The 27,960-nt window shown below is 39.0% G+C and overlaps 1 protein-coding gene across 2 annotated transcripts; it reads right to left on the bottom strand.

Annotated features, from left to right (window-relative positions):
* Positions 1–140: 140 nt before the first annotated feature.
* On the bottom strand, positions 141–27,960 carry khsrp (KH-type splicing regulatory protein). Of its 2 annotated transcripts, none has more exons than XM_028823934.2 (19): positions 27,768–27,960; positions 24,180–24,279; positions 23,785–23,823; positions 23,523–23,559; positions 17,915–17,964; positions 16,325–16,396; positions 14,051–14,108; positions 13,449–13,620; positions 12,851–12,949; positions 12,529–12,702; positions 12,226–12,328; positions 11,932–12,032; positions 9,212–9,353; positions 8,875–9,035; positions 5,736–5,857; positions 5,193–5,281; positions 4,691–4,897; positions 3,468–3,619; positions 141–796 (listed from the first exon to the last, which is right to left on the bottom strand). In XM_028823934.2, the coding sequence occupies exons 1-19, from the start codon at positions 27,888–27,890 to the stop codon at positions 788–790; spliced, it is 2,010 nt and encodes a 669-aa protein (XP_028679767.1). In that variant the 5' UTR covers positions 27,891–27,960; the 3' UTR covers positions 141–787. The 2 variants fall into 2 exon arrangements, with proteins under 2 accessions (XP_028679767.1, XP_028679768.1); XM_028823935.2 differs by lacking the exon at positions 27,768–27,960 and adding an exon at positions 27,175–27,632.

Below are 27,960 nucleotides of genomic sequence, written 5' to 3'. Positions count from 1 at the left end.
CAATATTCATTTGGTTTTTTTTTTACCTCCTATACTTTAGACTTAAAGTTAAGTCCTCAAAAGGTGACAGTGGAAGAGATTCACCCTGACCAAGCAGTCTAACATGGGATTCTGGGCATAGAATTTGGGTACAGCCAATATCCATTTCATATTGTTTATTGTGAAGATTTAAAAACGAGCAGTAAAAAGTAAAAACCAAGCATACAACTTTTTTCCTTTTTTTTTCTCTCATGTCTAATTGGACAAAACTAATTCACCAGTTTGACATGGATTGGCGAAATAAAAAGTTAAAAAAGTGTATTTTGACACAAAAGACACCTTTAAACTGAAAAAGGAATGTTCTGACTCAAAACTAAAAGCAAAAACAGTGATTTCTACAATTAAAAAAATAAAATGATACCCTAAAGGAACATGACATTTTTTTTTTTTTTTGAAATATCCTGAAAATTTATACAAATGGACCAAGAAGTTTTATTTTGTGTCTCCTCTCAAAAAGGGATCAGCCAGTCAGTCATTCACACGTTCCCATCAATGGGGATGTTCATTGAGCCCGCAGTTCTGTTCACATGTTCAATCCTTGCCTCCTTGCGTTAAATTAGCAAAAGGGAGATCAGGTGGGCTAGACGGGATGGAGGATGGGAAGAAATCCACAGCAGGTCCCCCAAACAACTTGTCTCCCTCTACCCACATTTAGATTTAAAAAAAAAAAAAAAAAAAAAAAAAAAAAAAAGCTACACCCATTCCTTTCACAGGTTGATACAGTTCAGTTCACATTCGTTAATCTTCCTCATTGAGCCTGAAAATGTGAAAAAAAAATATCATTAAGAGGATGGTAGTATGATGTATCGAGACAGAAGACCAAGCACAAACAATATAGGCAATTTAGCAAAACAGCGGGAAAGTGACACAACAGCTGAGCTTATGTTATGCATTTCTATTGGATAAACAAATGAGGTAGACAAATTCAGTTTAATCTGAATACTAAAATAGTGAGTGATCAAGCTATCCTCTGTTTACCACAATTTAAAAAAGGACCAGGGTCCCAAATAGGAATAGCAAAGCAAGAAGGACTGAACAAAAATTACTTAAAATATATTTTTAACTTCCCATATTGTGCTTCAAACCTATAGAGCTTTGCAAAAACCTTAGGCCAACAAAGGAATACTTTAGAGATGGTTATCTGGGCACCAAGTGTCTGCTCGTGAAAACACAAATACAGTAGACCCAATCAATATCTCTCTATTAAAAAAAAAAATCTTGGACGGAGACGATATGTGATTTTCTCGGAGACCCTAATGTCCCGCGAGACAAGGCAGCGAGACAAAAGGGCAGCTGCTGTACAGGCTTTTAAATGATTGACACGCAGCACGACAAACAGAACACGCAGTTTGGTGGCAGCAGCAAGACAGCAGCTGATCTGACTGCATCCCCATAGTGTGCGTTTTAGCCCCCACCCCCATTCACAACGCGAGTGGCACAGACATGGCCTGTTTGGTAGGCGAGCGAAGTGAGCAGGGGGCAAAGCCCCCTAGTAATTATATATATATATATATATATATATATATATATATATATATATATATATATATATATATATATATATATATATATATATATATATATATACATAAAAAAAAAAAGATTTTCTAAAACACATTTTACGTGGTCTCACTTAAATGAAAAACTGAAACCTTCGCACATTCCTGTTTTAAAATTTTGTAAAATGGAGAATTTTTGCAAGCTTCTTGAAGTATTTGTTGTAACTCTTGACTTTTTTTTTTTTTTTTTTGTTCTTTTCTGTACAGCTTCAACTGGCTTTGAGGGGGCCAATTTAATACAGTTAGTGTTGAATCTGTGGACATGTGCTGCAAGTACCTGATATGTCCGCTAAATTCGTGCTCAAACCAATTTAGCAGGGCATATCAATTTTTAAAGTGCATGTACTACCAGTGTCATGTCATATATTTATATTATAAATATAAACAAAACCAAACGTTTACATGTGGAAGTGTCTGTCTGTCTATCCAGCCTAAGAATAATGCTGATCTTCACCCTGTCAAATAAATCAATTGGCCGCCGTGGCTCAGTGTCAGAGGCATTTGCTTCAGGCGCTCATGTCCGAGGTTCAATCCCTGTAAGGGGACTAGGTTTTTAAACGAAATGCCATTTACGGTGAAGTTTTTTTAAGGTGTATGGCATTGAATGTAGCCAGCGGGGACAATGAAAAAATAAGTGCCTATTTAAATGGGCCAGTGGGACAACAGAGAGAAGATCCTCATATCCCTTGCCTTTCAATTACATCTCTGCATTTCAATTTTTTTTCTGACGATTTCAATAATTTCTAGGAGCCCGGCCCCCGCGACCCGACCTCGGATAAGCAGGAGACAATGGATGGATGGATGGGCTTTTTACAGCATGGGCTTGCACAGCTAGTAATTAAATATTCTCATGATTCTCGTTCTCTTGTGATTCTCTAAAGCTCAAACTGACTCACCACCAGCAATCAAAGACTTGTTGCTCATTATACAAGTACAATACACTAACAGCATATGTATATTAGAATGTATTTTTGCTTTAAATAGAACAAATTGTACACCATACTAATCCCCTAGTACATTAGAAAAAAATTAAATCACACAAAACTAAACCTTATACCAGTATTATTCTAACAATTATGCATCGTCACCTTTCCATTGTCCACATGGACCACAGTTCAGACTTATTGCCCAGATTCAACACACATTACCCAATCCTTTTGAGTTGGAAACCGAATCAAACCTGTAAACAAGTCAGACAATTCTCATTCACTTCTGATTCATCAAGTGAATCGGACCCGTGACTCTGAAATCCCAAAACCATTGTAATAGGGTTCAAGAAGTTTTGTTCAGCACAATAAATAAAACACCTCAAAGCAGATTAAAAAGCTGGTTCATGTTCTTATTTTAATCATCCATTTTTAATTATATTGTCTATTGTTGTTGAAGCATCACTTAAATAAAATCAGTACAGTGACTCAAAATGTCCATTATTAGCTGAAGTCATAATTTAACTGTAATTGCATCACAGTGTTAGAACTTTGAGAACTAAGAGTACAGAAGACCAAAACAGATGGATAACAATGTTCAATACCAGCAGACAGGAGTCTCTGTAAGATGAATTGGAAAGCCACAAAGCTTTTCTAAAAGTCACATTACAATTGGACATGCTGGACATATGTAGGCTGTGTGGTATTTTTACACTTTAACATAAAAATTATGGGGGTGCTTGAGCTCCACAGAAATGACAGAGATGGCACCTATGCTGGATGCAAAAACTAAAGAAGACAAAGCCAATTAATATGTTTACTGAAGTAAAAGGACTACAGGATGAAGTGTTAACGTTCCAGCAGAAAAAGTCTTCCTACCGTACACCAAAAATTTTAAAACAAAAAACAAAAGTAGGGGAACAAGTAAAAATTTTAAACCTACCTGTTGTCCCTGTTGTGGTGGTGGCTGCTGTCCTGGTGTGGGGGCTCCCGGTTGCCCGTAATATGCTGCTTGCTGTCTATAGTATTCTGCCCAGGCAGCACTGTAGTCCGTCTGTCCTCCAGCCACTGGTGGTGCTGTGCTTGCTGCTTGAGCTAAGAAATAAGAGAAATTTGAAAAGAAAATCACACCACTTATCTGAAGCATTCCCAGGGCTGACAGTGATGCACTAAAGTCCAAATCTTAGATCACAAAAACCTCTAAGAAAGACAGTCTGCAGATCCCCTTCTCCACCATGCAACAGCTAAAGAACCTTCAAAAAACTGCAATTACAATCTTGTGCTTACTTACCTGTTGTCTTCAGCAGATAGCTAACCTTTCACTGAGAAACTCTTTTTACAAAAACTTCAAGTGAAACCTTAAAATGTTGGTAAATGTTTTATCTACAAAATTCACTTCTTTCTTCAACCTTAACTCTATCAGAACCTATTCTGACACCTTTAAAAAAACTAAGATTACAGGTAACACAAAATATTTGACAAATTAAATGTACTCAGTTTGCGTGCCTATTTAGTGCTCACTTGACTTACTATGCAACAGACTACGTGAAAATAGTTAAGCTTTCTTATGACAATCTCCTCTGTAGTGTTTGATGACTGAAGTCTGGGTTATTTTCTAACAAAATCAAAGGTTAAGCTGTCAAATTGACCATCTTGTCCAGTCCACCCATATTGCCAAAGTGATCAGTTTCGACAATGTCTAACCACTTGGATTTGTAAGTACTTTATAAGAAATCTTTCAGACCATGAAGTATATAATTTTACTTATAAATGGTGTATATATGGACAAGGGAGTAATGGTGGGATAGATAGAGAGATAGAGATAGAGAGATAGATAGATAGATAGATACTTTATTAATCCCAATGGGAAATTCACATTTTAATCACAATTTAAATGCATGAACAAGGAGGAAGGAAATCCATAAATAAGATTCTGCAGAATGTGAAGACGCACAGCTAACTCACAACACAAATGCATACAGAAAATTCAAATTATTTACCAGTCAGGCATAAAATATTTAATCTACAAAATTAGAAAAGATATCTTTATCATAAACATTACGGAAATTCACTTAACCACCAGAATACAGTCTGCAAACATCACAGTACCCTTAAATGCCTACAGCAGTAATTTTTAGAAAATTAACATCTTGGCACTGGACTTACCTAATTTCTTATAGTACTCCTCCCAGGCTTTAGTGTAATCTGGCTGTCCAGCAGCAGTCTGGCTGGGCTGCTGTTGCTCTCCAGGGGTAGGAGCAGGTGCAGGTGCTGCAGGTGGCTGTGCTGGAACTGGGGCAGGAGGCTGCTGGTAATACTGAGCATAATATGCTGCCCAGGCTGCATTTGGATCAGCTGGTGGCGCAGCTTTACCTGTTGGCAAAGTGTATAAGAAAGGAATCAAGATCCAGTTCTCACAGACACCGGCAATCAAAATTTCAGCCTTTTGAATGAATAGGATAAAGGTAATGTTAATGATTAAACCTTACTTGGAACTCTATAGGAGTGCTGTACGTATGAGGCAAAAAAGGATTTCCAGAAAAAAGGGGAATAGTTTGGTTTTGCCTTTCTACTGAATTAAAGAGCAGTTTCCGCAAGTACTAGCTTGCACAGCAGAGAGAAGCTGGTATTCAAGACAAGTGATACAGGAGTTAAGACAAGTGCTTACTTGGGTCATGAGGTGCAGGTGGTTGCCACTGTGGGTAGGTGTTGCCCCATCCTTGAGGTGGATACTGATGAGGGGGTGGTGGTCCTCCACTGGTAAAAGTAAACAAATACATAACAGCTAAGAAAACACACCACAAGGCATTCAAAAAAGCAAGGATAGCAGAAAACCCTAACTGGACATTAACACTGAGTAGTGAGAAAAGCGCTACATAAATGGAAAGAATTATTATTATTATGTAGCACATCAAAGCTTACAGGAATGGAATAGCAAATTAAAACAATGCACCAAAGAATTTACATGACAACCTACACAAATTAAGAAACCACATTAAATTGAGAAAACATGTATAATCTGTGCCTTGCTATATATCCCGATATTTAATTCATGGTGCAATATGTTTTCTTTACAGTAAAGGACTAATATACATTACACGCAAACAGCTGCAGTAAACAGTTCTTATTAAGCTGAGGCAATTAGTTAAAAACTGGCCAGACCTCTTAAATAGGAATATTTTGAAAAGGACATCATGATTTAGTAACTTACTGTGGTGGTGCACCAGGAGGCCCCTGATTGTAAGGACCAGGGTTATAAGGGCCCATCGGTCCAGCAGGGCCAGGCCCACCAGGCCCTGGTCCTGGTCCTGGACCAATTGGACAAAGCGGACCCTAAAAAAAAGAAAAACAAATTTTATAATGTCCTGTTCTTTTCTAAACTGCCGACTACCAGTGTAGAGGTTTTATTCACCAAATGAAATTTAAAACAATTCCTCAATATTTGCAAAATACAGCAACAAAGGCATGGTTAGCATTTTGTTTTTCCCCCCATTTGAAATATGTTACATAGAGTGCACGCTATGGTATCCTAATATGTACTAAACAGGCGAAAATCAAAACTAAATAAAGGTTATATAGACTATGCTCTGCAAGTTATGGGGCATCTTCTGAATTAAAAGAAATCAAAGGGGAAGACCATTTAACTAATAGTGACAATGTGCTTACAGTTCACATGACTCGTATTAAATTCAAGCATTAGTGGTACAATTGTTTCAAAAATATGCAATCTGAATAATGGATCATTATTCCATACATATTAGAAAAAAATGCAGTAAATGAAGACCCTAACTCAGTGTTTTTTTAACTGAAAAATGTCAAAAGCTACAAACTGCTTTCATTTCCAATTAGTTCCTCTTCTGTGCAGCAAATATTAGAGATGATGCACACCCATTCTGGTAAAAAAAAAAAAAATTGCTTATAACTAACTCTGAAATACATTTGATGGGAAATTAAGAAGTGATATATAAAGGGGTGGTGGGTTGGGAAGCTTTTGTTAACATTAACAAGTGATGTCAAAATACAAGGGTACTAAATCTTACAGTCATGGCCGAAATTATCAGCACCCCTGGAATTTTCCCCAGAAAATGCACAATTTCTCCCAGAAAAATGTTGAATTACAAATGTTTTGGTATACACGTTTATTTCTTTCATGTGTGTTGGAACAACACAAAAAAAACAGAAAAAAAGACAAATCTGACATCATTTCACACAAAACTCAAAAACTGGGCTGGACAAAATTATTGGCACCCTCAACTTAATATTTGGTTGCACGCCCTTTGGAAAAAATAACTGAAATCAACTGCTTCCTATAACCATCAACAAGCTTGTTACACCTCTCAACTGGAATTTCCAACCTCTCATCTTTTGAAAACTGCTCAAGGTCTCTCAGATTTGAAGGGCGCCTTTTCCCCCAACAGCAATTTTGAAATCTCTCCGTAAGTGTTCAATCGGATTTAGATCCGGATTCATTACTGGCCACTTCAGAACTCTCCAGCGTTTTGTCTTCAACCATTTCTGAGTGCTTTTAGAGGTATGTTTGGGGTCATCGTCCTGCTGGAACACCCATGACCTCTGACGCAGACCTAGCTTTCTGACCCTGGGCCCCTACATTGCGCCCCCAATATCGTTTTGGTAGTCTTCAGATTTCATGATGCCTTCCACACAGTCAAGGCATCCAGTGCCAGAGGCAGCAAAACATCCCCAAAACATCTTAGAACCTCCACCATGTTTGACTGTAGGTACTGTGTTCTTTCCTTCGTAGGCCTCATTCTGTTTTCTGTAAAAAAGCTCTACCTTGGTCTCATCTGTCCACAAGATGTTCGCCCAGAAGGATTTTGGCTTCCTCAAGTACATTTTGGCAAACTCCAGTCTGGCTTTTTTATGTTTCTGTGTCAGCAATGGGGTCCTCCTGGCTCTCCTGCCACAGCGTTTCATTTCGTTCAGAATTCGACGGATAGTTCGAGCTGACACTGTTGCACCCAGAGTCTGCAGAACAGCTTGAATATGTTTTGAAGTTGATTGGAGTTGTTTATCCACCATTCGGACTATCCTTTGTTGCAGTCTTTTATCAGTTTTTCTCTTCCGTCCACGTCCAGGGAGATTAGCTACAGTGCCATGTGTTGTGAACTTCTTGATTATGTTGTGCACAGTGGACAAAGGAACATGAAGATCTCTGGAGATGGACTTGTAGCCTTGAGATTGTTGGTATTTTTCCACAACTTGTGTTCTAAAGTCCTCAGACGATTCTCTGCTCTTCTTTCTGTTCTCCATGCTTAGTGTGGCACACTCAGACACACAACAGAAAGGCTGAGTCAACTTTTCTCCATTTTAACTGGCTTCAGGTGTGATTGCTGGATTGCCAGCACCTGCTTCTTGACACAGGTGAGTTCAAACGAGCATCATATGCTTGAAATAAAACGATTTACCCACAATTTTGAAAAGGTGCCAATAATTTTGTCCAACCCGGTTTTTGAGTTTTGTGTGACGTAATGTCAGATTTGGCTTTTTTTCTCTGTTTTTTTATGCTGTTCCAATGCACATAAAGGAAATAAACATGTGTATACCAAAACATTTGTAATTGCAACAATTTTCTGGGAGAAATGGTGCATTTTCTGGGAAAATTCCAGGGGTGCCGATACTTTCGGCCATGACTGTATATGGAAAGCTTGGACAAATGCAAAGAAAAATATCTACGGTAGTTTAAATGGAACTTCCATGCTAATTTGATGAAAGATGAGTCAGCCACTCAATGGGGGGAGAGCCAAGAAGGATGAGATGTTTTATAGCGTGACTGTATAACACCTTTAACAGCGCGCTTGTTGCAAAAAGCACTTGCAATCAAAAGGAAAATAGTTATCTGAACACTAGGACGCTGGCTAAAAAGGTGGCTGTTTACTCTCTTTGCAAATGACAGAACAAAAGGTCTAAACTAGCACATGTAATGGGATCTGCTGCATCATGACGTTGCTAGCAATACTCAGCCCTATCAAAGTGCACATTTTACTGTGGGATTTGTACATCATTATACCCCTTTTGGTCTAATTCATGGTTCTTTCTTCCGCCATGTTTGACTAGTAGTATTTCAATATTAGCAACACTGTCAGCAATATAAAAGAACAAACAACATTTAGGTACTGAAAATACATAGAGACCAGACATGAGAATGCATGGACTGACAATTTCAACTTATTATAAAAAGTCTTGACGCTTTTAAAGAGTGAATGCTCCTTGGAATGCAATACTCCTCCCTTAAAATTGACAATATTTTAATGTATGTGAAGGTGAAAATCAAACTTATTAACCCGACATCCACAAATGAAGAAAAAACAGACAACTTCTAAAAATAGTACCTCAATCTTCTCTTCAATTAGCTGCTTAGCATGGTCAATCTGCTGAGGGGACCCACGGATAATAAATAGTTTGAAATTGGGGTCTCCGTTAGGCGGTGGCTGCCGAGAGATCTCAACAAAGGCTCCAGTCTGCTGGTTAATGGCTTTGACATTTTCTCCACCTAGAATAGAGACAGGGTCCAATTGGCTCTACTTTCAATATGCATGCACTACAATATATTCAATATACTTTCAATATACATGGACTATAATCTTAAATCTAACACAAACAATGAAAATTTCACTATTCACAGCCAAAGAACTTACACAATAGGACTTAAGACAAAATTGATCTCACCTCTGCCAATTACAAGGCCACATTTGTGACTGGGAATAGAAAAGGTAACTTCTCCTCCTGGGGGACCCCAGTTACCCTGTCCTCGCCCTCTTCCTCTGCCTCCAGGAGGCATTCCAGGACCAGGAGGACCTGGTGGGCCAGACTAGTAAAGAAAGGACATTAATTACAAAGCATATTCAAAGATGAATTTCTAATGGAATGTGAAGGGACACATTAATATTAAATGAATGAAGGTTTAAAATTGTGCAACTCTTACAATTATTTCCCTATTTTTAAAATTGCCTCAATTTATTTATTTTAAGCGATACTTAATTTTATCTGTGTGTGTCATTTAACTTAGTCGTGTGTTAACCGTTTCTGTGCCTCCTTGTAAATTACCAACTGGTAAAGAAAAAAAGACAAGTGTTGAAAAGGACTCCTGAGGACTAAAAGCCAGGGCAACAATAACTACATTGACTTTCCAATCGGAAATTATATTATGTTAACCAGATATTACTGTAAGACAACTAATTTAATGAGAACGTTTAAAGAACTAGGATAGAAATAAAATGAAGATACAGGTCAAATTCTAACCCTGGAGTTGTGGTAATCTATGCCCAATAATGGTCACCTTTGCTCTTAAACATGTGCTGACCTTTTGAGAACAACAATCACTCCACCCTTTCTGCTTTGTATTAGAGATCAACAAGTTGACTGACAACATGGGTGCTGGCCCTGTATAAATCAGTAGACCCTGCAATGGACTGGCACCACATACAAGAATAGTTTGTATCCTTACAACTGATGCAATTCTGTGACTCCAAACTGAATAGGCCAGTTCAGCAAACAGATGAATGGGCTGGCAAGGGCAAACATCCAACAATACCAAATAAAACTGTCTTGCCCAAACGGCAATATGTATATACAGTGCATCCGGAAAGTATTCACAGCGCATCACTTTTTCCACATTTTGTTATGTTACAGCCTTATTAATGGATTAAATTCATTTTTTTCCCTCAGAATTATGCATACAACACCCCATAATGACAACATGAAAAAAGTTTACTTAAGGTTTTTGCAAATTTATTAAAGATAAAAAAAACTGAGAAAGCACATGTACATTAAGTATTCACAGCCTTTGCCATGAAGCTCCAAATTGAGCTCAGGTGCATCCTGTTTCCCCTGATCATCCTTGAGATGTTTCTGCAGCTTCATTGGAGTCCACCTGTGGTAAATTCAGTTGACTGGACATGATTTGGAAAGGCACACACCTGTCTATATAAGGTCCCACAGTTGACAGTTCATGTCAGAGCACAAACCAAGCATGAAGTCAAAGGAATTGTCTGTAGACCTCCGAGACAGGATTGTCTCGAGGCACAAATCTGGGGAAGGATACAGAAACATTTCTGCTGCTTTGAAGGTCCCAATGAGCACAGTGGCCTCCATCATCCGTAAGTGGAAGAAGTTCGAAACCACCAGGACTCTTCCTAGAACTGGCCGGCCATCTAAACTGAGCGATCGGGGGAGAAGGGCCTTAGTCAGGGAGGTGGCCAAGAACCTGATGGTCACTCTGTCAGAGCTCCAGAGGTCCTCTGTGGAGAGAGGAGAACCTTCCAGGAGGACAACCATCTCTGCAGCAATCCCCCAATCAGGCCTGTATGGTAGAGTGGCCAGACAGAAGCCACTCCTTAGTAAAAGGCACATGGCAGCCCGCCTGAAGTTTGCCAAAAGACACCTGAAGGACTCTCAGACCATGAGAAAGAAAATTCTCTGGTCTGAGGAGACAAATATTGAACTCTTTGGTGTGAATGCCAGGCGTCACGTTTGGAGGAAACCAGGCACCGCTCATCACCAGGCCAATACCATCCCTACAGTGAAGCATGGTGGTGGTGGCAGCATCATGCTGTGGGGATGTTTTTCAGCGGCAGGGACTGGGAGACTAGTCAGGATAAAGGGAAAGATGACTGCAGCAATGTACAGAGACATCCTGGATGAAAACCTGCTCCAGAGCGCTCTTGACCTCAGACTGAGGCGACGGTTCATCTTTCAGCAGGACAACGACCCTAAGCACACAGCCAAGATATCAAAGGAGTGGCTTCAGGACAACTCTGTGAATGTCCTTGAGTGGCCCAGCCAGAGCCCATTCTTGAATCCGATTGAACATCTCTGGAGAGATCTTAAAATGGCCGTGCACCGACGCTTCCCATCCAACCTGATGGAGCCTGAGAGGTGCTGCAAAGAGGAATGGGTGACACTGGCCAAGGATAGGTGTGCCAAGCTTGTGGCATCATATTCAAAAAGACTTGAGGCTGTAATTGCTGCCAAAGGTGCATCGACAAAGTATTGAGCAAAGGCTGTGAATTACTTATGTACATGGGATTTCTCAGTTATTTTAATAAATTTGCAAAAACCTCAAGTAAACCTTTTTCACGTTGTCATTATGGGGTGTTGTGTGTAGAATTCTGAGGAAAAAAATGAATTTAATCCATTTTGGAATAAGGCTGTAACATATCAAAATGTAGAAAAACATGCGCTGTGAATACTTTCCGTATGCACTGTATTAAATCAACTTTCAAACATATTTCTCTGAAGTACAGAGGAGGGTGAAAAACACAGCACAACACCTGAAAGCATAGTATTCTGCCACTAAAAAATGTTCCAGATACACAGAAATTTTATTTAGAAACATTAAAGATGTTATCAATGCATTAAGGATTAATAGAAGCCATGTTGCCACTCACCCTGATACTCTGAAGTAGGTCACCAATAATGCTTGCTGCATGGTCACAGCGTTCAGGGGGGCCCATGATGTGGGCAATCTTGTCAGGTCCCGTGCCATCATCTATAACATTAAAAAAAAAAAATTACCCAAGACGACTCCTTATCCTTACGATGCTGACTTGTCTTTGTGTGCGTCTCTCTCTCTTTCTGCTAGGATATACTGCATTTTCTTCTACATTCAATATTTTGTATCATTGGCTTGATATCTCGCATCTTAAAAATGAACACTAATTTATAAATGAAATTCAACTGACCAGGTTTGAACTGTATCCTGACACCAGCATCATTCTGAATTTTCTTTATCATTTCACCGTTTCTGCCAATGACGACTCCAACAGAGTGCCGGGGAACAGGAACCTGCAAATAAATGAATAGCACACTGAGCTCAAATCAGAACACCAGCTTCAAAAATGTATCCACAAATACATTGATCTTTGTTCAGAACTATGCTAGAACAAAAAAATCAATATATGTTACAGCTCTCTAAACAAGAAGTGACATCAAGTAAAAAACATTTAGACATTGTCAAAACACAGAGAGGAAAATTAAAAACTTACATCGATGCCTCCACCTCCGCCGCCGCCGCCACCACCGCCGCCGCCTCCTCCTCCTCCTCCTCCACCACCACCGCCGCCGCCACCACCCCCCATTCGAGAACCATACTCGTTCCTTTCACCAAAATTGCTGTGCTCTCTTTCCCGTAGAATCTCCATCACCATCTCACGAGCTTGCTATAAAGGGGGCAAAAAAAAAAAAAAAAATTAAACTCTAAAATGTTCAGCCGGCAACACCTAGAACTCCAGAAAGCCAAACAAAAACTGAGTAAAAATGTCATCAGTTACCTCCAGACAAATTGAAAAAAAAACAATCAAGCCTAACCTGGACTTTATATGGGTCACCAATAATGCGCAAGGGCTTATCCATGTTCGTTGTCTGGGCACCATCTTGGATCAAAATCATTTTCACACCAGCACGTTCCTATGGGTAAATTGTAAACACATAACTGAACTGTTACTGTACACTAAATAAAAACAAAAATCAAACTGGAAACCCAGCAAACACTACAGAAGCATATACAGTACAAACAAATTTTTCAATTCAGATTTTCTTTAACAGTGAAATTTTATGATCTTACTTTTGTTCTCCTCAATTGACTAGATAACCCAGTTTAAACAATTTAATTTCCCTCACTGGGATGATAAAGCTGATCCTGACTTGAGCAGATCCTCAAAGTATTTAAACATAAATACTACCCCAAATAGTGCAGAGCTCTTTTAAGCTTCCTCTTTATACAACTTACGACAAAAACATGGAAATACTGAGGTTCTGCATGCTGCACTTGCTCCACCGACTTTTATGATGTACAATAATCACTTAGGTTAAAAACTTACAAAAAGCACTTGTGCCTACATTATATTACACATCATAAAACTATGATTTTTAATTTAAAAAAATAAACTGATTTACACCTACATACCTGTAGCTGTTTAATAGTTTCTCCACCTTTGCCTATAACCAGACCAGCTTTGCCAGCTGGTATCATGATCTCTTGCACTGAGCCATTCTGTCCATTGGTCGATTCATGAAAGGGACCAGGTGGGCCACCCCGACCTCGTGAGACAATCTCATCCAAAAGCATCTTTGCCTTGCTGAAGGGGAGAAGAAATATCAGGTAAACGGTTACCAAACAGGAGCAATCAATTAAACAGTGCTACAAAATATTAACTGTCTAAAAGTAAGGAATACATTTCAAAGTTGGAATTACTGGAAACTAATAATAAAAAAATATTCAAAGCATACTGTAGGTCAATCAAACAATAACAGGGTTAATATCACCACATGTACAGAATTCAGAGAAATTTTCTACACAGTATTTCATTGCAATTTTTTTTTTTCTATTCAGACTTCAACTTTGTGGTGTGCATATTTAGAGAAATTTGTAACAACCAATTTGGAGGACTTGCCTCATAGCTGTGAGCTCTCCTAAACACTGGCACCACAAAAAATGACAATTGATGAACAAAAAACACAGTACATTAAGCAGCACTTGAAAACCAATTATGAATAAAAGTAACTTACTGAATTGCATCTGGAGCTCCCGTCAATGACACACTCCTGTCTGGTAAACCTCCACTGTCTAAAAGAAATTAAATAAGTTACTATAAATCATAGGATCCAAATTGAAATGAAAAATCAGAAAGTTAGTAATCACGCAGTGAACTTGTCTACAGTCTGAAGATTTCATTTAAGGAGGTCTACAATATACAGCATATTCAATGACAGCAGTCCTCAAACTTTATTTTGTGACCCCATTTTCAGAAACAAATAAGTGACCCCTTCAGCTGGCTTTCTCCATTTCTATCCCTCCCAATTCAGTAAAATCACCAAACAAATGCGATGAGCAACCACTATTACATGCCCAGCCAGTACAGAGAATAACAAAAAACAGAAAAGGGCTTTGAGCTCTTCCACTATAAATTTATAATGGGAAGACTTCACCATGATAGCAACTTCTTCTGTTACTACAGGATCCTAATGATATTAAAAATGAAAAAAGAAAACTAGGAGTACACAATTACAACATACAATGCCCCCCTCTCCCCAAAAAATGAATGAATAAATAATATCAAACACACAACATTCCTGCAGCCCTAACTGTGTATATGAAAGGTGAATACATAACATTAGTATAAAACAAAGGAAACCTGAAGAAACAGTAATAAAATATTTACAAGTCTTCACCCTTTTGCAACTTCTGGACTACAAGTATGATCAAGAGAATAACAGATGTACACAGTTGATAATTACACTGCCTGGCAACCCACAGCTTCCTTAGCCCCTCATCATTCACTTTAATCTTTACATCTTTTCAAGTAAACATTTAACATGTTATATTCCTTTTAATCATTGTTACACTCGCATATCTAAATGTGAAAGTATCAAAACAATCTTGTTAAGCACAGTTGTGCAGTATCTGGCATCACTGGCTTCAGGTCATGTTAGTCACGAATCAGGTCACATAAAAATGTGGCTTCATAATTTCCCAATGGCCTGTGGGTCTGTAGTGTAATAATTACTTTTGAAGCTGCTAAACAAAACCACAATCTGAAATTCAATGTTCCACACTAATGTTAAATTTAAAAAAAAAATTAAGTAAAGGAGATAGGACCTGACGCTTCAGCTACTATCATATTAAAATGTATTTATGTAAACTAATGGGCACTGCTCACTCCTGAACTTGAGGACGACCGTGGGTTTAAAGTTTACAGGTGTTGCACATGCATGCATAACTATTAATACGATTTAAAACTAGGAATGTGCCTTGAAACACATCACTATAAAATCTGAAAGCAGCAGCAGACACTTGGGCAGAAAGTCGAAGTGTGCTGCACAGCTTACCCTCCAATAAAATGGCATTGGTTTTTAATTACCACAGTCAACAGTACAAATCAAAAACTAACCCATCTTTGCTGTGTACTTTAAAAATAACACAATGTTTCACGTTCAGTAGCACCCGGTCATCTGAATAAACACTTCTGCAAAATCTTAACCCTTAAACTGCCACATACTTGGGCGTTAATGCACCCCTGAACACCAAATACTTTTTTGCTGCACTTTTTAAGTAAATGTCACAAACCACAAAGAAAATATGAAATTTTGCTAGAACACTAGTTTTTTTCATGCAAAGAGCATCACAAATACTGCAACACTGATTACTTTACACACTGCTAATGAACTGTAAAAACTATTTAAAAAACTACTGGAACAATATTTACAAGGTGCAGCTGACGCCATTGATGAAATTCAGTAAAATCACTGAGCTAACTGCACACAAGCACACAGAGGTAAGCATGGACGCTTGCAGGCTAGTCTAGTGCAGCGGCTGAATCCCAGGGACAGTGATGCTGCAGTGGTCATGAGCTGAACTGACTGATCAGCTCCTGCGTGCTGGCAAATTGCACTGAGAAGCGACTATAGCTGGTTCCGGCTGTTTAAGAGTTAAGACATGCAACAACTTTACTATGGCTTCATATCAAGTATATACTACCACAGTAAGAGCCGTTACCCCAATTAATTGAGAATCAAAATGAAAATGTTACTACTTGAAAACTCCAAAACATCTCAAATCAACTTTAGTCATCTACAGACTACCAGTTTGCTTTGAAATTTTCCAAGACACGGCTATTCAGCAATACCCCAATATTTTTTTTTTTGCATCAGTTATCTATACATTTAAACTTTTCCATAGAATTCAAGACATCACACAGGGCAGTATTAAGAGGTATACACTGAAATAAAAAAAACAACAACAAGACAGAGCAAAAGAAAACAAAATAGGCATTCCTCACAAACCTGGTGCAATCTGTACTTTGCAGCCGGAGTCTTGTTGTATTTTATTAATCTGCTCACCACCTCTTCCAATGACTGATAAAACAATAAAGGGAAGAGGTTTTCATTGTTTATTAATGTTTATTCATGTATATTATACTTTGAAAGTAGGAAAATACTTTTCTAAAGTCAACACAATATACAACTCGCATGCTATGGACCAAAAACAATTAGCCTACACTGCCTTCCCCATGCCATCTTTCAGCTCCTAATTATTAGCAGCAATACAGAATCTGAATAAAATCAGTTCTAAACTACCATAAGCAGCAAGGGTTACACTGTAAACTATAAGACCCATATAGAAATGACGAATTTTAACTACATTTCGTGTCTGGATGTTTAAATTTTCTTTACTTTTAAATAGCAAGTACTTCATTAACCTTAAAGTACAATATTTAAAGGATACAGAAAGCTGATGGGCAGATGGAAGTGAGCTGTTATATATCCAAAGCACCAATATGTGCGTAACTAACATCTCTCTCTCTCTCCCAAACTCCTACTTGCAGGCACACACTGCCCACTTCCTTATCACTAACCTGATCTGCATCTGCCAAGTGCAAGATGAAACTAAAAAGTATGCGGTTACACAGATTCAGTGGTCTTGGTGGGCCTATCATGAATTTAGTAATTTTTGATTTGCTTGAAAACAAATAAGCTTATAACAGAATAATGATTTAAAATGGAGAGACTCCCACAACACATCATTTTCAGAATAACACGGCTGCAAGACAGCCAGAACCTAAATCAGTAGCACTGGCTGCAAGAAAGAAAACAGCCCTGGGCCAAATGCAAATCCGTAAGTCATATATTTTTGACTTTTTACATGGGATACATACACACAAATATGCAGAGAAAGACGCACAGAAAAAAAAAATGTAATTTAACTACTTATACATATGTAGAGATCGAAAGCATTCAGCTGTTGAGATTTCGGTCTGAAAAATCAGGTGAATAGTTGTGCCAGTTTTAGAACTAGAACCTAATGCACCATGCGCAATGTATAATTCTTGCCATGTTCTGCCACCACTGTGTCAACATGTTCCCTTCCTCTGTTGAGCTAATACATTATTTTTGGTTAAACTGAAGAATTCAAATGCTGAACCTTGATCTAGAAGCTACAATCTAATAAAAGTAAAAACTGACACTGGACTCTGAGCTATCAGGATCTACAACACTAGGATTAAGCATTTCACTAAATTACAGCAGAGGTTATTCAAAATTATTATATGAAGAGGATTATTTCTTGAACCTTTTAGACATTTTTAGGGCAGCCATTAGTGTCACAAAGAATAGACAGATACGTGCTTGCACAAATGTGCAATGTATTACAAAGCAGTGTCAAACAATGCACTCCTCTCCTTGCACGCTGTGGCTTCAGTTATCAAAGATATTAAAAGTTCAGCACAACTATTGATATTGTGGAACGTTACTGCTTTTGCACAGTTCTAGCAAGGGATAGCAGAGAGAAAGACATAAAATACTAAAAAATATCAAGCCCCAAAACTATGTTTAATAATTAGAAAACTCAATTACATCCTTAAAACGAGTACTTACTCAGTCCCACCATGCCATCAGGAACTCTATACTCTTCTGTGGTAGTAGGTCTAACAAAACAAAAAGATTTAATTTTTTTCCCCCCAACCAGCAAAACAATTATATTCTTAAAGTAAAATGCATAAAAATAATTATCTTAGCATGATTACAGAAGGTGAAATACGAACGATAAAAGCCTTACAAATTTTTTAAAGTTCTTCAAAATTATGCTTGGTAGTTAAACATTCCTTAGCAATATGAAAAGACAAGAAAATGCTTCATTTTGAATTTTTAGGTCAATTACTAGAAATGGTTCATGTATTATAAAAACAAATATAAAAATCCTCAATAACAAATACTGATTAGTTCTGTATTAGTTTTGTTTTCACCTCATTATTGAGTAAAATGCAAATGAAACCAAATTCAGAAAACAAGTACTTCCACTTTTATAAAGAGGCAGTGTGGGGTGACCCATAAACACTTTAGAATTAAAAAAATACTAAAAGAAGGGTCGGAGAACCCCTATATTAAAGCAGACAATCAGCGATGTTAACCAAGTATGAGGATTCTAATCCAACAACCCTAAACAATGAAAACACTGAACCTGATTTAGTCATTAAAAGACACGGGAGTGAGCATAACAATGTGTATTAAGTTTATTATACATTAAAAATTAGCTTATTTGTTGTCAAGGAGAAATTAAAAATTCACCCGAGCTCAAGGAAAAAAGAATATTTCTATATCTATCTTTATCTATCTCAAGCAAACATCCAGCCACCCCACAAACACAGATAAGAACTTCTGGCTTCAATAAGGGAACTGCTGCTGTCAAATCACAGGCTTGTAGGATAAACAGTAAGATGTGGGCAGATCTGCTCACTTGTACTGCAGGTTTACATTTAAAGGCCTTTTCACATTCACATAACAAGCTGGACCTGCTCTGTGTCCACAAATCCAACTTACTAATAAAAGTTTACTTGTTTGAAAAAACAAGAGTAGACAGTCAATTTGTACAAAGCATGCATGCATCACAAGAACAAATTAGGACAAGTATACTTATGAAATCCAGATGAGCAAATGAATGCACTACTAATTTTGTTACTTTAATTGCTCACGATACGTTACTAGATTTTACAGTCTTAAAAGAAATTAAAGAGACTCTGTAATGGAGAAAACAGCAGATAATGTGAGAAAAGCTGCAAGTGTAGCAGCCCAAATGCTTGCTTTTAAGGAGCGGTGGAAGACAACAGCTTCATAATACAGTGCAAGCTTTACAATCCAAAGATACCGGTTATATCCACTCAAATACTTTCCTTCAAACTTTTGAAAACTAAGATTTTACTTTTGTAAATTCTAAAGCAGCGATTAAGCACTAAGACACTGAAAAGAATGGACAAAATGTGGAGACACAGGTCTGTAATTCTCCTTGGGCAAAGGCTGACGATACAAGTGAACTCGCTGAAGCGTGAAGCTGTTGGGTCTGTAGCAGACTGTCACTTTAGAATGCACTCCAGTTTCAATTTGGGATGATGTGGGTAACACAGGCATCTAGGAGGGATGAAAAGTACTGTGTATGCATGTACTGCAAGTATGTATGTGTGATCATTAGTAACAACACATTTAAATGGTAACACTTGAATTGGGCATTTACAAACTGTCTACTTTCAGATTATCATCCCCACTAATCTTTTATTCCTGTAATTCAGAACATCAATAAAAATCAGAACACTCAATAGATCGTCTTCCTAATGCAATTATTCAAAGTCAGGGCCGAGGGAGTTTAAAGGCCAATACCAACGTCAATAGAAGCAAGGCAGGGAACACCACTCACCTGACAGGATTCCAGATGTCCCTAACAGGGTACGCTTATATCTACACTCATTTATTGAGCACCAATATAGAGTTACTAATAAAAGAGGAGTACCCAAAGGTGGCCCATGTGTAAAAGAGCAAGGAAACTGCATGTAGATTGTGGTTTTGATCTCAGAACAAATGAGCTTTGCAATTGCAGCACCATTTGCTTTGTTATTATGCCACAACAATCCACCAAAAAAGCTATTTTTAGAAAATTTACATGAACAGAGCTGAAACCATGTTTGTGTATTCTCTAAGATCTGAATATTCCTGCACATGTAATCTTCCTTAGTGTGGCAGTGATTATGGACTTGTAACCCACTTAACTGTAGCTTGTAGGCAAGCACTTTAACTGTAGATAACATACTTTTATAGTTCAAAATAAAATCAATCTCAAATCTTAAAATGAAACCAAGCTGAATGAAGTTAAAAAAGTTCCCCTTGAAACAAAAAAAATAAAAAATGACCAATTATTGCCAAAACATCTTTTAAAAAAGCTTTCAGTTAGAATATAAATATGCATCTTCCATTAAAAAACACCACAATACCCCCGATGACCTGCATTTTAAGAATCTTAATCAGTGGTGGGTGACCAGTTGGTGTCGGTCACCACACCTGTGACTGTTAAGGCTTTGAATTTCGTCCGTTATAACCAAACTGTGCACTTGTCCCCAGGTTCGTTCCTCCAGGGGAATGAGGCTGACTGGAATTTGTGTTATGTCTTCATTAAAATAGTAATAAGACTTGAAGCGCGATGACATTTTATGTTTATACAATTGAATGGGGTGTTTTTATTGTGTTTTAAATGTAGAGAAAGCCAATAAAAGGTGTCATTTTGCTTGGATTAACTAAAAAGATTACAATATGCAAGCTTTCAAGGCAACTCAGGCCAAGATGTAATCAATCTTTGCCTGAAGACAGGGCCCGAGTTGCCTCGAAAGCTTGCATATTGTAATCTTTTTAGTTAGCCAATAAAAGGTGTCATTTTGCTTGGCTTTTCTCTACATTCATAATGGCTAACACGGTACAACACCCTAGTACTACAGATAGTGTTTTAAACTAATTTATGGATTCATGTAAGTAAATGAATGGTTTAACACTTTGTGTTGCTGCAGTGAACATGCAAGTGTTTGAGCCTAAACTTCATTTAGAACTCTACAAGGTACCCCAAGCAAATACCACAATAAAACAACCAATGACCAATTCACATCAAATTTCTACAAAATATACTACTATTTAATATGAATACAGCTATTGCCACCTGGCTAAATGTGTCTTTCCATGTACATTGGAGTTTTCGTAGTGCATTTTAGTAACCCTCATTTTAACATCAGTAGATTTGGAATGACTTATAAACTGAAACCTGACAGGTTTCCAAAAAAGCTGGTAAAAAAATATTGACATTTGTCCGATGATGCCAGATATAAGCATCATATTGTGACATGTACTGTTTGTGCTAAGGCCAATGATACCATAGTGCTTCATAGATAGTACAATGTGTTCTGAGGTAAAATAAAAATCAGAAATATATGGTCTCAGGTGAACGTTTTATTATAATGACGCAAAAACAAAATTCTGAATACACCTGTTAGCCAAATATGTTCCGATACTTTTCAGGTAAGGACAAGGTAGTTACACTCGGTTATCAAGGCACCAGAGAGTAGTGTAGTGCCACATGATGGTTAGGATATGCAAGCAAGATTTTTACTGTACTCTGTACACAATAGGACCCTATTAACTGTTAATACTGTTCAGCCTTGGGAACAACTGTATTTTGGTGATGAGGAGATGCAACAAGTGGTCAGAAGGTATTCTTCAGTAACAGATTTATATACAGTGCATCCGGAAAGTATTCACAGCCCATCACGTTTTCCACATTGTTATGTTACAGCCTTATTCCAAAATGGATTAAATTCATTTTTTTCCTCAGAATTCTACACACAACACCCCATAATGGCAATGTGAAAAAAAGTTTACTTGAGGTTTTTGCAAATTTGTTAAAATTAAAAAAACTGAGAAATCCCATGTACTAAGTATTCACAGCCTTTGCTCAATACTTTGTTGATGCACCTTTGGCAGCAATTACAGCCTCAAGTCTTTTTGAATATGATGCCACAAGCTTGGCACACCTATCCTTGGCCAGTTTGGCCCATTCCTCTTTGCAGCACCTCTCAAGCTCCATCAGGTTGGATGGGAAGCGTCGGTGCACAGCCATTTTAAGATCTCTCCAGAGATGTTCAATCGGATTCAAGTCTGGGCTCTGGCTGGGCCACTCTCTTGGCTGTGTGCTTTGGGTTGTTGTCCTGCTGAAAGATGAACCGTCGCCCCAGTCTGAGGTCAAGAGCGCTCTGGAGCAGGTTTTCATCCAAGATGTCTCTGTACATTGCTGCAGTCATCTTTCCCTTTATCCTGACTAGTCTCCCAGTTCCTACCGCTGAAAAACATCCCCACAGCATGATGCTGCCTCCACCATGCTTCACTGTAGGGATGGTGCCTGGTTTCCTCCAAACGTGACGCCTGGCATTCACACCAAAGAGTTCAATCTTTGTCTCATCAGACCAGAGAATTTACTTTCTCATGGTCTGAGAGTCCTTCAGGTGCCTTTTGGCAAACTCCAGGTGGGCTGCCATGTGCCTTTTACTAAGGAGTGGCTTCTGTCTGGCCACTCTACCATACAGGCCTGATTGTGGAGAGAGGGGAACCTTCCAGAAGGACAACCATCTCTACAGCCATCCACCAGAGGACCTGTGGAGCTCTGACAGAGTGACCATCGGGTTCTTGGTCACCTCCCTGACTAAGTCCCTTCTTCCCCAATTGCTCAGTTTAGACGGCCGGCCAGCTCTAGGAAGAGTCCTGGTGGTTTCGAACTTCTTCCACTTACGGATGATGGAGGCCACTGTGCTCATTGGGTCCTTCAAAGCAGCAGAATTTTTCTGTAACCTTCCCCAGATTTGTGCCTCGAGACAATCCTATCTCGGAAGTCTACAGACAATTCCTTTGACTTCATGCTCAGTTTGTGCTCTGACATGAACTGTCAACTGTGGGACCTTATATAGACAGGTGTGTGCCTTTCCAAATCATGTCCAATCAACTGAATTTACCACAGGTGGACTCCAATGAAGCTGCAGAAACATCAAGGATGATCAGGGGAAACAGGATGCACCTGAACTCAATTTTGAGCTTCACGGCAAAGGCTGTGAATACTTATGTACATGTGATTTCCCAATTTTTTTATTTTTAATAAATTTGCAAAAACCTCAAGTAAACTTTTTTCACATTGTCATTATGGGGTGTTGTGTGTAGAATTCTGAGGGAAAAAATGAATTAAATCCATTTTGGAATAAGGCTGTAACATAACAAAATGTGGAAAAAGTGATGCGCTGTGAATACTTTCCGGATGCACTGTATACACTTTTATAATGTTTAAAAATAAAAAAGCATGTCAACATTTGGAGTAGATGTAAGCCCCTCTAGTGTTAAATATATTGGTGGTTAAGTCAAAATGATTTCACTAGCACCGCCACAAATTCCATTCAAACATACTTTTTTTTTTTTAATTGAAGTATAAAAGGGTTTTGATTGAGGGAGATGCCATGAGTTTCACCCACCCATGAAACCTCTGCTCAGTACAACCTAAAAGCAGGGCATTCAGTTGGAAACAGCAATTACAGAGTCAGTCACCCAGCTTTACTCAATTTATGACAGTTAAATTCATTTTTCTATTCATCCTCTATGATTCAATAAAAGTGGTAATCATAATTTCTGCACAGCTTACCGTTGCTGATGCATGGCACCAAGTTGAGGGCCAACAGCTGAAAGAAAGAACAGGACAAAAAAAACAAAGTAAACCATAATGCATTTTATTAAAAACTGCTTTTTACCTTCCCAAATAAGAACAAAATCTCTAGAGAACGTCTCCCCGCCACCAATGTGAAATCTTGAATCTGCAGACATCAAGGCCACTCAAATGATACACATAATGCTTCCAAACAATGAACGTCTAGTCAAATAAGGAGAAAAATTCCTTCAGTACTTACAATCAGGCTGAGGGGCCATCTTTTTGCTTTCTGGTTGCTCTGCGTAAAGACAATTAGACAAAAATTATTAAGATTACCATCAACCTTAAAAAACAGCTTTAGGAAAATTTTACTACTGCTACCACCCAGAAATAACAAAAGTTTAGACTATTTTTGATATACATAAAAGACTGCCAATGTTACATCCATCAGAAACCTACAAATCTCCCTACCTTAAAAGTATCCTGGGCAATAGCAAAGAAATAATAAACACTGGCAAATCAGAATAATTAAAATCAAATGGTTCCACTACCACCCAAAACACGTATAGGCAAACCATTTAGATTTCTATCTCAAAAGTCAATGTGAACACTACGTCTAGGCAAAGCATACAGCAGTGATACATCTCTGCTCACCTCCATCCTCCAGCTGTCTCTTCTGAGGCTGAAATGAGAATTCTGGCGCACTGTTGTTAACTGGAGTTGTAGTAGCATCTCCGCCAATCTTGGCCGCTATCTGTGGAAACACATTCAGATATTTTATGGGCGAGTGATACATCACAAATTTAAACAATCACGGACAGACAGTAAATGTTTACTCCTGTGGACCAGCAACTCTCCATGTCTCTAATTTTTATATTATATTCACAACTTTATAAATTCAAAACGATTTACAGAAAAGACATTCTTACCACACTACATACCAACACTTACAATCAAATCCACCTCAACCTTTCTCCAGAAAAATAACACAAAAAGAATCTCGACTTCCAACCCAGTAAAACTCACCACCATAGGATCCACAGACCAATGTGGTTCTCAGTAATTTTCTTATCTCCATAACAATCATCGCCCCAAGAGACCTGCATTTGTCTTTTTATCCCTATAAAACATTGTATTTTCGCCTATTTTTTTCTCACATCATCTCTTTTCAGCTCCAACATGACACTCCCCTATCAGCAACCATTGCAACACGCTACACAACTCGCCCTAAATCCAATATTAAAATTTCTCACTTGAATATAACAGAGGTCTCTTGTGAAGTAAGAACAAAACAAACCAAAGAATCTGGTCAGCAGGGAACAACTGGAAAAAGAAAACCGCAGAAACAAGTCAAGGGTATTTGTCACTTAAACCTTACATATACATAAACTAAAACAAAAAACAAATGTAAGCCCTCAAAATGCTGTTTTTTGGTTACATTGACTTTCTTAGTAATTAACACCAAGTGAGACTTCAATATCAGATTTAACTGAAAGCAACGTGAGGGTGAGAGGTTTAGTCCTCAAGTCAAGTCATCCATGGAAATATGCACTGCCTGTTTAGTGGGAACCCAGTACCAGAATGATGGGCAGTCTGAAACTGAATTAAGTAGATTCAAGAAATGGTGGTTTATGGGGCACTTGCCACTCATGTTAAAGCCATGTTAATTTTTCAATTTTAAACTTAAATGTAACATCACAGATTATTTTTATGGACCCTATAAATGCTAATCATAAGTAATTTGTGAGTTTGCAGACCTGTGTTATTTTTCTTCACAGAGCTATATTAGAAACTTGCCAAAAAGATCCTTCTATCCACATCACTATGGACCTGACATGGTCCAGTCCTACAGACATCATTACCACCTAAGGGATTTCAGGCTGCCCTCCCAGTTACTAAAGACCTTCTACACATCCACAGCCGGAAGTATTGCCCCTTGGTATGGGAACAGCATACAGCAGGACTGCAAGAAAGTGTGATACAAGTAAGTGGAGCGCATCACTGGGTATGCACTCCCTAAGACCCAGGACATTTACACCAAGCGATGTTGGATCGGGGCAAAGAAAATTCTCAAACATTTCAGCCGTCGCAACGACTGCCTCAATTCTGTACTGTGGGGTCAGGTAAACACTACGGCTGTCTAAAGTCCAGCTCAGAAAGACTAATGAGGTGCTTCTGTCCACAATCCATCTGCATCCTCAATGAGGAAAGTGCTATGAGCAACATGATGCCCTATTGTTAACTCACTAACTTATTTATATTTAATCACTTACTTAGAATTCTATTAATGATTGTTGACACTTTTAAAGTTGTGTATTATTGCCCTTGATTATTCTTAAAGAATAGTCATTGGAGTTGAACAACTAAGTGTATGCATGTATCATCTGTATGTGACAAATTAAGATCTTAATCTTACCTGGGAATAATAAACACAAATAAAAACATCCGATTCCACAAGTATTCACCACAGTTGTTATAAAACACCTAGACTGGTTCTGATGAAACTGTCTATTGATAACCATTACCTAAAATATGTTATACACTTGTAAAAATAAAGGTGCCAAAGTGGTGGTTCTGAGAGATTCCACTGGGGAAACATTTTTAGTTCCCTGAAAGCACCACTTCACATAAAAGAACTTCATTTGTTTACATCCATACCATAAATAACCATGAAGAGATCACTGAGGAGTAAAACATCACTGGGTCTGTGATTCTAAAAGGACTCTCACTGGGCCAAGTTCAAGCTATTTTAAAATTGGCAAATTCCAGGTAAGTCGCCTACTATGCAATAAAGATTTCTGTTTAGTCCACGCATTAAGAGCCTTTCCAAATGACATACATAGATCTAACTTTATATACACACACTGGGAGCCTTTTCAAATGCCGAACCAGCTTTATATGTAAAAAGCTCTTGCTAGAATGAAGCGGTTGTTTGTGATGCAATAGCTCCACGAGGAAGCACACAGCTTGGTAAAATGCAATTTCAGATCCAGTGTGCTATTACGATCTGGGATATGTGCTCCGCTTCAGATCCGCCTCCGTTAAGTACCGAGAGGGTTACTTTAACCCCAAACAAACCTAAACAAAGGAGGATTCCAATGCAACCTGAATGTGCTCTCATTTAAAGCAGCATCCGCGGTAAGATGTTTCGGCGCAGTCCACATTTCCTACAACATTGTAAGGCCTACTACACTTTTTATTCGATATTTCGAAAAGACGCCAGCACTCTGCCATCAGTGCGCCATGATAAACAGGTGGGCCCGAGCGAAAAGCCAACACGTGTTATTTGTCCGGAAAGAAACAACGTGAAGGTGGCGGTCTATCCGCGAGTTATAGCCATTAATGTAGCACAGAGTTGCACTAAAAGTTCAACAAAAAAATAAAATAAATACGACAGACCGGTGCCTCATTATCACCTCCAGCTAAACCAAGACTTAATAATGTAGACTCTACACCTCGCCGTTACCGAAAGGGTCGATTCGGGAAAAAAAAAAATCGCTCGTGGCCCGCTTAACTTCATTCTTTCACGCTACCCGCTTTTAAGGTCAGATCTTCACCCCCCAAACACGGCGTACGAACTCCCTGCTGGTGTTTTTGTTACACAGAGCGCCATCGTGACGCGTGCCGCTCGGACAGCCATTTCAGTTACCTGTAGCATCTCGACCCTCAATCCCGATGTAAACACGAGCAGACACGGCCAAGTCGCGGTGAAAGCGGCCCTTCGGTCAAAGTCGGGCCTGATGAATCGCAGCGATCGTTCCAAAGCAGCTCTACGAGTGAAACGCCACTCGTATTCCGCTCCTCTTCCCAGTCGCTTGTACTCGCCGCCTCAGGACCCGCTGTGATCACGCCGGATTTACAACGTGCTGGGGGGAAGGAGAGAGAGAGAGCGCGCGCACACACCAGCACCGCCAACCCGCACGCTGATAGTCCGCTAACAAAGCAGAAAGCCCGCGTGACGGCCACAGTCGTGGGAGTTAAATCAAAGAAACTGGGCCTGCTCTGAGGAACATTCCCACCATCGATAATCTCCTTTTTAACCGCCAAATTGAACAAAAAAAGAGGGAGCGGAAAAGAATGTGGATGTGCCCGGTGGCTTCTTCCTCCTCCTCCTCCTTTACTACCACTCCTTCCTCCCTCCCGCATGCCCTCCCTCATCCCACCATCGGTCCTTCCGCTGCCCCACTGAGGCCTAACAAACACACGCCGCCTCCATTGATTCTCTCAACGTCTCCCTTTTACCTGTCGGGCTCTCAACACCGCGTCCGCAAATGCATCTTTCCGAATCCCGGCACCGCCAGGAGGCTGCTGTCCTGATGAAGGTGTCCCGGGGCCTGGCGGCGGTACCGCGTTATAGTCCGACATTGTGGCTGCGCAGAGCGGCAAAGCGAGCGGGTCGAATCTCAGAGAGCGCAGGGAGCCTGGGGGGGTGGGG

The sequence above is a fragment of the Erpetoichthys calabaricus genome, chromosome 17, assembly GCF_900747795.2.
Source record: "Erpetoichthys calabaricus chromosome 17, fErpCal1.3, whole genome shotgun sequence".
Taxonomy (NCBI): Eukaryota; Metazoa; Chordata; class Cladistia; order Polypteriformes; family Polypteridae; genus Erpetoichthys; species Erpetoichthys calabaricus.
The sequence above is the reverse complement of the archived record's forward strand: the minus strand, read 5'-3'. Positions and strand labels throughout refer to the sequence as shown.

Bases quoted from the DNA above. Each gene is read 5' to 3' on its own strand.
- khsrp (XM_028823934.2), bottom strand. From the start codon at position 27,890: ATGTCGGACTATAACGCGGTACCGCCGCCAGGCCCCGGGACACCTTCA. The intron at 9,354-11,931 runs GTGAGTGGCAAC...TTTCTTTACTAG, and splicing joins ACCTACTTCAGAGTATCAGG to TCTGGCCCACCAGGTCCTCC. The intron at 4,898-5,192 runs GTAAGCACTTGT...CTTTGCCAACAG, and splicing joins ACCTGCACCTCATGACCCAA to GTAAAGCTGCGCCACCAGCT.